At 36.4% G+C, this 13984-nt stretch overlaps 1 protein-coding gene across 1 annotated transcript in view; it reads left to right on the forward strand.

Moving 5' to 3' along the window:
* LRRIQ1 (leucine rich repeats and IQ motif containing 1) overlaps nt 1-13984 on the forward strand; it is a gene marked incomplete at its 5' end in the record, with an annotated part of 108918 nt that overhangs the window by 52211 nt on the left and 42723 nt on the right. The window contains 4 exons of the mRNA XM_081330389.1: nt 5699-5788; nt 7700-7815; nt 8379-8474; nt 9784-9869. Coding sequence (XP_081186515.1) covers nt 5699-5788; nt 7700-7815; nt 8379-8474; nt 9784-9869 — 388 coding nt within the window. The remainder of the gene's footprint in view (nt 1-5698; nt 5789-7699; nt 7816-8378; nt 8475-9783; nt 9870-13984) is intronic.

A 13984-nucleotide genomic window follows, 5' to 3' on the forward strand; every position in this document is an offset into this window, starting at 1 on the left:
TTGCTGCTTAGATTTTTAAGATCAGCCAATGTTAGTCAGATGTTGCTGTGTAGTTGTGCCTCCCTTTACGTATTTTTTAAAACATGAATAGTTAAATGTTGGATTAGTGGAATCCAAGTTCAACCAACTGACTGAGTAAACAATTTTAACTCCTGGAAAAAAAATCATTAAATACTATATGTTAAAGAATGTGTTAATTATGTGCCAGTATTAACTTTCATCAGAGCCAATTTGGTATAGTGATTAAGGCATCAGGCTAGAAAGTGGGAGTCAACTTAGACTAGGTGAACCTGGTCTAATCACTTTCTCTCAGCTCTAGAAAGGAGGCGAACCAATTCTGAAAAAACTTACCAAGAAAATTGCAGGACTTGTCCAGGCAGTCTCCAAGAATTGGACAAGATTGAGCAGAAAAAAATAAAATAACTTTTATATTTTGTTTTTTTAAAGGTTGTATACATCCAAATTCATACCTACTACCATTATTATGCTTTAAAATTATTCTGATATAAAATTGTAAGATGTCATAGGTACCATCCTCATAAAAAAAAGAGGAAGAAATCTTTATATTTAATGAAACAAACTCCTGTGTACAGAATCAAGCTGGAAGACTAAATTTTCCGTGCTTCAGATAATTTCTTACCTTCCAGTAAGAATCTTCCTTATTCATTCATATTTCTGATCTGGTTTGTTACTTAATGTAAACTAATTTGGTAAGGAAAAGTACTTCCTAGTTATTGTATTTCAGTGAGGTGAAAAGATAACAAAATGCCAAGTATTTATATAATGTAAGGTCAGAGCTATATGTGCTTATGAGCTATCCTCATATAGATGTAATTATATAGTATGACTTTAGACTTTTGGTCACCTAGATTCTGGTGATTTGTCATCTATCTATCTATCTATCTATCTATCTATCTATCTATCTATCCCTATCCCTATCCCTATCCCTATCCCTATCCCTATCCCTATCCCTATCCCTATCCCTATCTCTGTATCTCTCTCTCTCTCTCTCTCTCTCTCTCTCTCTCTCTATATATATATATATATATATATATATATATATATATATATATATATATATATATATGTATGTATGTATGTATGTATGTATGTATGTATGTATGTATGTATGTATATGTGTGTGTGTAAATTACTAACAAAGAATTAAGGGAGACTAAGATGCATTTCTGACTCTTTAGTCTTCATCAGTCAGTCATACCCTTCTGAGATTCGAACCTGGGCTGATTGCATATTAGGCAGTATTTTTACCTTTTGAGCCACAGATTCTCTCTCGCTCTCTGTTAGCTTTCTGCAAGGGGAGATATGAGTCAAATGTTAACTATTTAGATTACCTTGCTAGGCCCCAAACATGGGGCAAATCTTTATTTCCTGTTTTCAGCCTTATCTCAAAGGCCATCGAACAGGCTGTAGTCACACCAGTCTGTGATTTTTTACAGGCTGGGGTCCGGGCGTCTTTCCTTCTAAAGTTGAAGAGCAGCTGTAGTATATCCCAACTTGAAAGGCAGGTGGGGAAGGCAACAGCCACAGCAGTGGCTTAGCTCTAAGGACACATTTGACTCAGGAACTGGGCGGGCTGGCTGGAAAACCTGGAGCGGATCTCCCAATTGGTCTTTTTTTTAAATCCCATTTATATCCTGCCCTTCTCCGAAGACTCAGGGTGGCTTACAATTTAAAGCACAAATCAATGTGCTTAGCAATAGCCTTCATTCTGTGTATATGCCTGTTTATTAGGGCTTTCACCCCCCCCCCAAGCAGCATTATTACAAAGTCAGCTTATTGCCCCCAACAATCTGGGTCCTCATTTTACCTACCTTGGAAGGATGGAAAGCTGAGTCAACCTTGAGCCTGGTGGGATGCGAACCTGCACTAATTGCAGGCAGCTGGTGTTACTTAAGGCTCTGTGCAGGGAAAGCTTTAGAGTGAATTAGGAAAAGTGAAAAGGTGAATTAGGAAAATAGGGAACGGTTGCTGGAATTGGGTATGTGTAGTTTAACGAAGAGAAGGGTGAGGGGTGACATGATAGCAGCGATCCAATATCTCAGGGGCTGCCACAAAGCAAAGGGAGCCAAGCTATTCTCCAAAGCACCTGAAAGCAGGACAAGAAGCAATGGATGGAAACTAGTCAAGGAGAGAAGCAACCTAGAACTAAGGAGAAACTTCCTGACAGTTAGAACAATTAACCAGTGGAACAACCTGCCTCCAGAAATGGTGAATGCTCCAACACTGGAGGTTTTTAAGAAGAGACTGGACAGCCATTTGTCTGAAATGGTATAGGGTTTCCTGCCTTAGCAGGGGGTTGGACTAGATGACCTCCAAGGTCCCCTCCAACTTATTATTATTATTATTATTATTATTATTATTATTATTATTATTATAGTTTAATCCACTTGCACTGTTTTATGTTTACATGTTTGATGACAAACAGCCTTATGTTTATAAGTGACAGTTTTCCTACTAAGCACCTGCATGTCATAAGCATTTGAATTAAAATTACCATATTAAAATCAAATCTGATGTTTTTTAATTTTTATTTGGTGTGCGTTGGAAGAGGGGTAGTCTTATACGGCGAGTATAGCCCAAACCCTATAATTTAACAGGAAATGTAGTGGGTCGTCTTATACGCCCAGTCGTCTTATACGCCGGAAAATACGGTATGTTAAGTGTTTGTTAATTATTTAGAATACTGACTGAGCTGGAATGCAATTTATGTTTTCTCCTGAACTCACAGTCCTTCTTGATGAGCAGGTGGCTAGGAGGGGCCTTTGCACAGATTTATCCTGTGCACCAATTGCACCTTATCCTGGACCAGGAGGCCTTGCTCATGGTCCCTCATGCCCTAGTCACCTCCTGAATGGATTATTGCAAAGCATTTAGCATGGGGGCTACATCTGACGATCACTCGCAAGTTACAAGTGGTCCAGAACATAGTGATACACACAGTATTGGATGCCCATAGGTTTCTCCCTATTATACTTCTATTGTGTGAACTGTACTGGCTCCCAATTTTCTTCTGGGTGCAATTCAAGGTGCATTTCAGTGGTTAGCACCATTAAAACTTGACAAGGCACGGGACCTGATTATTTATTTATTCATTCATTCATTCATTCATTCATTCATTCATTCATTCATTCATTTCCCTGTGAATATCCATTTGTCCCACTAGATCTGATGGGACAGGCATACTCCATTTCCTCTCCCTAAAATCTTACTCTTCCTAGTGAGAGTTGAAAAGTGTGCATTTTCCGTGGATGCTCCTACACCATTCGCCACCCTTCTAGTCTTTTGGAAGACTGTTAAGACCTGGCTTTTTACTGAAGTGCTGGAATTATATGGGTGAAGGCATGGAAGGAGGGCAACTGAGTCCGCTGATGCACAGTTTTTGTTTGTTGTTTTATTCTTTTTATTGATTTCATTATTATTTCATTTATTGGCTTTATGTGTGTTCTAAGCCGCCAAGAGTTACATAAGGTGGGCAGCCATATAAATCTTTTCAATAAATAAATAAAGCAGAGCAGAGCGGCATTCTCTGTGCCAAGAAAGCTCTTTAAAGATGATAAAACCAAACAAAAAGTTGGGTTGTTGTTGTTCTTGGGTTTTGTTATGTTCGTTGTGATTATTATTTTGAATTTCTGTCTGTCTTCATAAGGAAAAAAGGGAAATTAGGAAAAATTAGGGGGGAAATGGAATTCTTTCTTTTTGACACAGTAAAAACATGGAAACCTTTCTCTCAGAATGAGAAAGCATTATAAACCTGACCCAAATTCAGCTGCATGTAAGAAAGTGCATTTAGAGCAAAATTTTGGCTCAGAGTGATGGTAGTTCATCTGAGTGCCCAGAATATCTTTTCAAGGGTTACCTTGTCATTAGAACTAACCAGTAAACTAAGTTACAGATGACATTTCCTGAGGCTTTACAGAGTTTTAGAGACACTTTTTACAGCAATAATACAAAAATGGCTTGCCAGAATATTTTTCAACTTCCCAGACCAGTCAAGAGACCTGGAGTTGTCTGGTAATGGCCCATTTAATATCAAGTACACCTAAATCTGCTTAATTTATGAACTCAGTCACCACTAGCATTGCCATCAGATATGTCATGATATGGTGGTTTTAATTTAGTTCTGTATCTTTTATAATTTTATTATTAATTAGACTACTGGCTGAAGAATATTTCTATCTAGAGGACCTTTTCACCTAAACTGTCGGCAAATTTATTCTTTTCTGAAATTTCCAGAAGCCCCTTTCATACTGTGAGCATTGGTGTGGAAATCCTGGGCAGATGGAAAAACTTAAGTTACTATACTATGCTGTTTCAGCACCACCACTTTCAATAATTTTTTAAAGTCTTGCAGTACTTTGCAAGAGTGCCCTAAACATTCTGGTTTATGCGTTTCCGATTTGATTGACTGATTTGGGAGGTTGTTGTAAATCCAGCATTGCCTGACTGGATGTGTTTGCTTCTATGCTTTGATAATAGTTGCTCAGCTTTTATGTTGTAAACAAACATTATTACAAACATATTTCTTGTCTCCAGTGCTCCTTCTTTTGAGATTACAATTTCAAAGCTATAGCAAAGGTGATACATGAAACTGTAAGTTATTATGTACTTCTTTGGTTTTAACTGAAAATGGGGAAAAGAAGAAAATATGTGTACTTCAGGGAACAAAATTGGAATTCTTTTAATGTAAATGGTCTCAAAAGTCAAACGTCGTTATATTTCACAGCTGTAATTTTCAACTTATAAATTTTGAAAGTAAGTTTTAATTTCAAAAAGTAACAGTTGCATCAGGAAAAAAAAATACTAAAACCTGGCTTTTTTCTTGTCCTTTGGGGCCACAATGATTTGAGTTTGTGTTCAGAGGACGGTAGGAAAGTGGGCTTCTATTTGCATAGGAATGTCTTTTCAATTTTAATTGAGACTATGTATCTTGTTGCCTCTATCTCATCTTCGGTCCTTTCGCCATGACCTTAAGACATATCTTTTCCAACAGGCTGACATGGACTGATGATAATGGGGTTTTTAATTATGATTTTAAATGTTTTTATTGGTTTTAGTGGGGCTTTGACACAATTTAATTCTTTTTTAATATTTGTATTCATTTGTATTTTATTGTTGTTGGCCTCCCTGAGTCCTTCGGGAGATAGGGCGGCATACAAGTCTCATTATAAGTAAATAAATAAATATACCTTTCACAATTGCAATGTTCAAGTTTGGCAGCCATGTACATTCTTGAGACAAACTAACTTATTAATTCTCCAGACAGTACTTCCATAAGAATCATGTACTTTCATTTTTTTCTGGTGTAATTCTAAGTTTCACAAAATTCCAGTGTGCAATTTTACATAGAAGCACCTATAATATGCAGAAGTTAATTTTCTGAGTTAAATCCTGTCTCTGGCACTGTCTGAAGCTAAATATGAATGAAAAATCATTTAGAACTGATTATCTCCATTAGTGTTACTATTAATCAGCAGTAGGTTTTTAAGTATATCATTAATCCAAAACTATTCCTTTTCACTTCATATTGTTTGGCTGCATGATAGCTGACAATTCTAATATATGATTCAGGAATACTGGAAAACTCACACAGCATAGTTAAAATGCTACTTCATTAAAGTTATTAAAATGAATTTATATTGTCCTTGCACTATTAACTTCACTGCCTTTTTTTAACCAGGCTGTCATAGAGAAAGAATGGCCAGCTTTGGATTCCAACTGCTTCCTTTCACAAACAGTGCTTTGCTCAGACCAGTTGCCCTCGCCAAAGGTAACATGTCACTGAAACTTTATTCATCTTTGGCCTTTGTTCATTCCTTTAGAAACGTGCTATAGTATACTTGGTATGATTAATATCACAATTTATTGACTGAAGAAACATAATTACTTTTAGAAGTCTTTAACTTCCTCCTCATCCCCAGATATAATTTTTCATGTAGCTTTTCTTTGATTTGCTTAATTTTTTCCCCTTTATTTTGGATTTCTTTCAACACTTTACTTCACAGTAGCAAAACAAAAAATGATATGTCTCAGCTGCACATTTGGCAGTGGATTAAAAATGGCTAGATGACAAAGTGCTTTAAAAAAAGACAGAAGTGTACATTATATAGCAACAGCTGAAGGTTTTCAGAACATCTAAAAATCATTGAACTGTAATGCCTGTTAGTTGCTTCATAAGCTGAAGTGTAAACTTTCATTATATTTTCTAAAGTGTATAGTGTATTTCCTCCAGTAGTAAGAGAATGATCATAAACTGGAGAAAGTAGTGCTGCATATCTATTCATTTTCCTCTTATGAAAGTAGTTAAGTTTTGCATCCTGTTCTAAACCCATGCCCTTGAGAGAATTCATTTATTTTAGGTAGGATTCCTATCCCAGTAAAGATAACTGTAAAAATTATGTAAGTATGTTTTAAATTGAAATTCATAATCTAGAAACAGTGTAACATGTGCAGTTTTAAATCTGCTCACACCATAGGTATATTGGGAGATTTTAGTGTGTTCCAGTTTATGGTGAAATGACTGGATCCTGTTAAAGTCTGTGGCTGTGATCCAATAAAAGAGACTATGGGTATAGGAGAATGTTCCACAATGCCGGATGTTTCTTTGAAGTTTTCAGTTGGGCTGCTTCTACTGCTACAGAGGCCATTGTTTCATTAAAAATTTAAAATGCATCCTGTCTTTGCAAGATGCAGCTGTTATAAAAACCTCAAGCCTCTAACTTCACAGAGTTCTCTCTACACATAATTTACTTTATGTCAAGTCCTAAGAGAATAGTAAACAAAAACATCCTATTTTCATGCCATGCATTTTAGTGTACTTACTTGCTTTGTCTTGCATATGCATTGTGCAATGTCTTGCAAACCTTCTATAGCTTTATTATTGTGTGAAAAGTTTATTCAACAGTGCTGCATATTCCTAAATGCATAATTTATAGGTGAAGAAATATTCCATATGAACCAAAAAAAATATATAACAGTCTGCATTAATATTAAATCCAGATAAAGAAACTCACTACATAAGAACAATGTGTTATGCAAATAAGTTACAGTGTGAGGTTGCTTTGAAACCTGGAAATTTCAGCTAATGAAAAAAATGTAACGGCAAATCTATATGTATTTTGACTGTGTTACATAATTTGATCTGGCTGACTGTGCATTTCTGCACCAAGTTAAAAATCTTCATTTTACTGTTGAGAATTTTTTTCTATATGAGATTGCATATCTTAGAGGCCTCCTCTTAATTATATTCCCCGTTAGGCTTACTATCTCCACCTGTGCAAGCTCAGTTTTTAGAAGCAGACCATTATAGTAATTGCCCCAAAGCAAGTTATTGCCTCCATTCACACAATGTCACAACTCAGGTTGGTTCAAAAAGAGCATTGCTATTTGTATTTCATTTTTTATTTCGACTGATTGATTCACTTACCTTTTGATTGACTTGAAATTACCTGTGTTGGCACTGGTTTCATTCTTAGACATAGTTTAAGCTTCATCTTTTTCCTCTATTGCGATTTTTTATTAATATTTTCTTTCTTTAGTAATTAATTTGTAGATTATCTTGGCCTAAAGAAGTAGCTTATTAAAAAAATGAAAGTGATACTTAAGTCAGCCCTTCTTTCATGTTTCATGATCAGGCAAAAGTAAGATAAGTATTAATTTTAAAAACTTCTCTCTTTACAAGTGCAACAAACCAACAGGAAGTCAGGACAGCTCATTTCATTTAAAATCACCTCCTCATAAAATATGGCAGTTTAGGAAAATGTCAACATTATCAGAAAACAGCCAAATTAACAACCGGTAAGTTAAATAAATTGCTTTATTTATTGCTCTTTGTAGTTATTTGCATACTGACAACACCCAAGATGAGCACTGGAAGAATAATTGAAAACATCTAGATGCTTTGCTATCCTAATTCCTGCAAATAATTAAATTTAGAGCACATGTGCTCATAACTAAAATGGCACATACCAAATTCAGTATTTTAACTTTTCAATGAGCCATTCTTTACTCATTTAAAAAAAAGTATAGCAGTACTAAACCCTCAAATCCGAATATTTTAAGAGAACAAAAAATCATATAAAGCATCAAAGGAAAATCTCTAACATAAATAAAGTTTTGCTATACACTATATTTCTTTGCAAAAAAAATCTTGAGATATCTTTGAAGCAATTGAAATATAAATATTTTGTAAATATTTTATATAAATGTCTAATTCTTATTATCCTCCAGCATAAGACTTTCCTGGAGCTTAGTACAGATTTTATTTCTTAACTTCAGAAGATAATGAGAATTGGTAGCACAGCAAAAGATTTGAATCTTGTTGGACTAGCTTTTCAGTCTCTTGGTCTTGCTCTCCTTAGGTCAGGAAGAAGCACTGCCTCACAGCTTTCTGATATGAAGTCCTCCCAAAAGTTATCACTACAATCTGAAAAGGAAGAAAAAATTTCAGAAGAATGGTATGTTTGGTAAATTTATTTTATTTATTTATTCATTTGATTTTTTATAGCCACCCATCTCAAAAAAATGACTCTGGGTGACATACATCATAAAACATAAAAACAATTAAAAAGCAATCAAAGCAATTAAAACAACTAAAGTCGTACAAAGTAGTATACATGACACCAAATAAAACTATTACTGTGGATGTTAATACAGCCAGGAAATTGTACCCTTAACACAATTCTGGTTCCAGGCACACAGCCAAATTTTCCTGGGTCTTGAAAAAGGCCAACAATCTCAGGGTCATCATGATATCTGAAAGGAGAGGATCTAGGACAACTTGCCACAGCCAACTTGCCACAGCCAATTCCCCACGGGCAACTCACTGAGGGACAATTCAATGCTGTATTAATTGTTTCAGTCAGACACTTTTATTATTGGTGACCATGGTTTTGTCGAAATTATTATAACTCTTGTATTTCTGGACTGACTTTTTTATTTTATTATTATTGGCAATAGTTCTGTCAAAATTAATCTAACTTTTGTATTTGTCAAATTGTCCCATGGCGAGTTGTCCCATGGCAAGTTGGCCATAGTGAGTTGGCTATGGTAAGTTGGCTGTAATGAGCTGGTGTGGTAAATTATCCCAATCCAGAAGGGAGAATATCCTAGAGGAGAGGAGCTACAGCAGAGAAGACATGGTTCCTGGTTCCCACCAGCCAATATTCCTTGGCTGACAGGGCCTGCAGCATGGCCAACCTGCCTGATCAAGGTATTTTAGGTTATAGCTATTTTTCAATCATAATGGTTGGTTGAAAGTATACGGTATGTTTAGATGACAATTTTGCACATGTTGACATTATGATATAAAGTAGTTCTGCTATTCTGTTCAACAATATTGTGTACCTTGTTCATAAATGATGGCCAAAGCATTAGGTATGCTTTCATCAGCATTCCTAATAGTATCCATATTGTTAGGACATATATGAATAGTTCTGGTCTCTATGATTATAAAATATGATTTGAGTATCCATAAATCAAAATTATGTTCTATAGGTTGCACTGAAATATATGCAGCAAGTTCATTTATTTTGTTTTAGAATTGGATGGGAGAAATATATGGAACCCAAAGTATCACTTGAGCATTTTTTGTATATTTAACATTTTCCCTGCATATCTCCTGGCCTTACAATTTCTTGAAAAGACACTCCTGAAGATCAAAAGACCACCCAGAGCCATATTCAGTGTTGCAAAAGGGTTGCTACTAGCATTCAGAAGTTTCTAGCCTGCATGCTTATTAAACAAGAATAACTGTTTCTTCTCTAGGGGTTTCAAAGACATTTCTACTGCACAGCTGATGCTAAAAAGAGCACATAAGATGAAAGCAAAGAAATATAATCCTAAAAAAATTGGTGAGTACCTTTTAAATCTAATTATATAAATTATGCATATTACTTGCTTTTTAAAATCTTACCTATTACTTGCTTTTTAAAATCAGACCAATTCTGAAAATAAACCCTAGCTTGATTTTTACACATGCACCCTGTATAAGCCCTACCCCCAGAATAAGCCCTTGTTTTGGGGTGAGGCACACATGTAAAAATCAAGCTAGGGTGGGGGCAGGAGATGGAGCTGTACCATGGGCCCCACTGCTTGAGTTTTTCTGCTGCCGCTTGAGGCAGCATGCCATGTGGTTCATCGTGCTGCTGCCGCCAATTGTAGCATGAGGCCACGAGGCTTGTTGTGCCAATTGTGCCACTGCCAATGCTCACAGCTGGAGGCCACGAGGCTCGTCGCACTCAGCAAGAGGCTGCATGGCACATCATGCCAATCGCACTAGTGCTGCCCCTCTCAGCAGGTGCCCATGAGGCTTGTCACGCTGATTGCGCCCACTCGTGATCAGTGCGATGAGCCTCACAGCCTCCTACCATGACAAGCAGCAGCGGCATGATTGGTGTGACAAGCCATGCAGCCTCCTGCCATGAGTGGTGGCACTAGTGTGATTGGCATGATGCATTGCACAGTGTCTTGCTGCAAGCAATGGCAGCAGCGCAATTGGCACGAGTCACGTGGCTTCTTGCCATGAGCAGCGGCAGCGGCGTGATGCGCCACGTAACATGCAGCTACAAAAGAACTTAGGCAGCGGCGCAACAAGTGTCAGGGCATGGCAGACCTGGCTGCAGCGGTCCTAAGGTAAGCAATCCCCTGAAAATAAGACCCAGTGCCTCTTTTGGAGGCAAAAAAAAAAATAAGATGAGTCTTATTTTGGGGGAAACACAGTATTTAAAATCAGCCTTTAGTATGATACTAAGATGTTTAATAAAAAAGAAAGCCCTGCTTAATTGATTTGAAAGAAAGTTTATATAGCTAAATCTTGGTATTGCAGCCAGTTGCAATATAAAGTTTAGTTCACAAAACTGAACAGAGAAAACAGCATATATGATGACCTCACACTAATCTTTTTTCCCCTCAATTTAGTGATGGTCAGTAGGATTATTTGTTGATTTTGAATATTTAATTCTGTAGGCAATAATTAATTCTCAGTAGAATATTCTCTGGCAATCTTAAGTAATCCAAATATATATATTTTAATCTACCAGAATTATACAGTTGAATGTTCCTCATCGCTATCTGAAGCTATAGAGGTGGTTATAGTACAGCTTCTCTACTGAAGCTATGTACTGTATTTTGAAATCATTTTTTTACCATTTTTGTATTCAAAATAGTACGTTTATGTTTTATTATTTTTAGCAATGACAATTAATTAATATTGGGTGAAGGAAAAGTATTTAAGGACTGCTATCACCTATCTTTAAATATTTACAATGCAAATCAGCCATGGTGTAATAACCCAAAATAGAACATGGAAGAATCACTGTATTTATGGAGGTCTGGATTAAGTTGGAGTTTATATGGTGTGATTGATTGATTTATTTGTTTGTTTGTTTGTTTGTTTGTTTAAATGGTATTATAAGGAAGAGTAATCAAAAACCAAATAAGTTTAAAGATCTTATATTTTTGTCACCTAAAAGTGGTCCTGGTAACAGTGCTGGTCAGCTTCAAAAGAACAGCAGCTGGAAACAAATTACAAATGGGAGCCAAAATGGAGGCTGGTGGGATGAGCTCTTATGGCTAGCAATAACAGGGCCTTCTTCTAGTGTTTTCATTTAGCTCCACTGATTCTTGATTCCCTCCTCAGAGCTGAATATATGTCCAGTCCTCCCCTGTGAGTGCTGACAGTTTAGCACTGACATAACTAGAAGGGTTTGTTTTTTTTTTTCATCCTCATGAATGTAGCAGAGGTACCAGGGCCTGGGAAGGGGATGAAGAGGATGATGGTGGCATGAAGTCAAGGGGGAAGAAGGGCAAACAGTTCCACCAAGATCATAACAGCAGAGGAAGATATGGTGGAAAGTTGAAAATGGGCTGCTCATAAGCATGGTGGAACTGGTATTTTGAGTCTTGTCCAAAGTTGCAGCCACAGCATTTAATATGAGGTCAGGTTATTGGACTCTGATTGCTGCTTTTGAAAACCAGGTTGATATGCAGTAAGACTACCCTCATTTATAATCTAATTGTGGATAAGATAAATTACCTGGAGTGTGTAACCAAACCTGGATCCCCAACTTATAGGTATGTCCATCTGGTTTTTGTGTCTGGCACCAGCCGCAAATCTAGGCTGGGAGGTGAATTGGCAGTGGTTTTCTGGGAGATCTCAATGGTTTGCAGAAGCTCTGCTCTGTAGATAATGACTGCAAATATGAGACCATTTGGTTACAATTCAGCTCTAGCAAGAAGTTGAGTTTGTTGCTGTTGTACCAGCCTTCTTCCTAACAGCAGTAATCCCTTCCTGAAGAGTTCCAGAGGAAAGGCTGGGCTTTTCCAAGGATCTAATGGCAGGTTCAAAAGAAGCCTTGATGTCTGCCTGGAAGGGTCATATAAAAAGGGCTTTGAATTAGATGGTTCCTACAGGGCCTGTGGGTTGATCCTGGGGCACTCCTTAGTTTTCTGCGTAACTTCAGGAAGTGAAATGCCAGAAAAGACTACTCATCATCTTGACCTCTGCTCAGTGTTTTCTGACTATTATATGTTTCTGCAAATTGTTCTACTTCTTTCTCCTTCTGGACCATGAAAAGCTGTTTTTTTGGGGGGTCGGGGGGGTACATCAGTTGTCTGGAAAGAAATCAGGGAATAATTTATAAATCACAGGGAATGATTTATAATCATATTCCAGATGTGTCCTGAAAACCATTTGGATTTTTTGAAATCCAGGTTTTTCATGCTGTTTGTTTATCTATTCTGTGTTGCCTATTCTGATTACTGTAGACAATGTTGTCTAGTGTTACTTGTCTTCCCATAATTTTTCAAGATCTCTTTTGTATAAATTAACTTTACTGAATCTTTTCATTTACTAAGTATATATTCTAACCAAATTTCTTCCACACCATTCATTAAGGTATTCTGATAATACCCAATCTCTTTAATTTTCTAATTAAACTGTATATGTTCATTTATGTTACCTGAAGGAGATGAACAACCACAACATATTTAATCAAGTTATTTACAGCATTATTTTATTTTTCTAATCCACATCTACTTGTAATTCTATGTTCCTCTATTTTCCTAACTTTTAGTTGTACACTTTTTCCAGATTTTGTAGTACTCATCTCCTGCAATTTACTATAGAGTTCATCAGGGTCCTTCACCATTGTATTTGTAGTAGTTACACAGACTTGTCAATATTAATATACATTGGATATCCACTAATCTTGTCATCTATTGGGTTATAGCAAACAATCACTAGCACTCTTCTTTATTATGTAATATTTAAAATGGCCCATTCCAGTTCCCTTAATAATATCCACTTCATTTCTATTTTGATATTTTCAAGATTTCTTGTTTAATGCCTTTCATATTCTACATTCCAATTATTTGTGTCCTCATAAATGAAAGAATTCATTTTTCAATACTGATCCCATTGGTGACTAGTTTTCCTTTCTGCTTTTATCTGGCTATATCATTCACTGTTCCCCAATAACCAAAGAAATAAATGCCATTTCCAACTGGAGATCTTTTCCATCTGACACCCAAACTCCCCTGAATGTTACAATCATATGCATAGAGTCTCCATGGCAATTATGAAGAAGCAATTGACTTACCCATCTTCCAAGTTTGATTTGAAGTCCTTTCTCTGGAAGGATTGCTTTCAGAGACTTGTCTTGACTACTTTGCCCTTGTTATAGGTTATAATTTAGTTCCATTGCTTCCTTTTCAAATTTAGTAACAAGTGTAACACATTAGGACCTCTCACTCCCACTGGCATGAAAATCATTTATTTATACTGAGTCCTTGTATCACAATGGTTATGCTGTGTGAGTGTTTATTTAGAGTGATTGATGGATTATGTGACATCAAGTCATTTTTAACTTCTAGCAACCACATGGATATATTTTCTCCATAATAGTAATAATCTAGCGTAGGCTTTCTACAAGATTACTTAGAGTAAGCTGAAATAAATATGTCTACA

The sequence above is a fragment of the Vipera berus genome (genome assembly GCF_964194415.1).
Source record: "Vipera berus genome assembly, chromosome: 6".
Lineage (NCBI taxonomy): Eukaryota > Metazoa > Chordata > Lepidosauria > Squamata > Viperidae > Vipera > Vipera berus.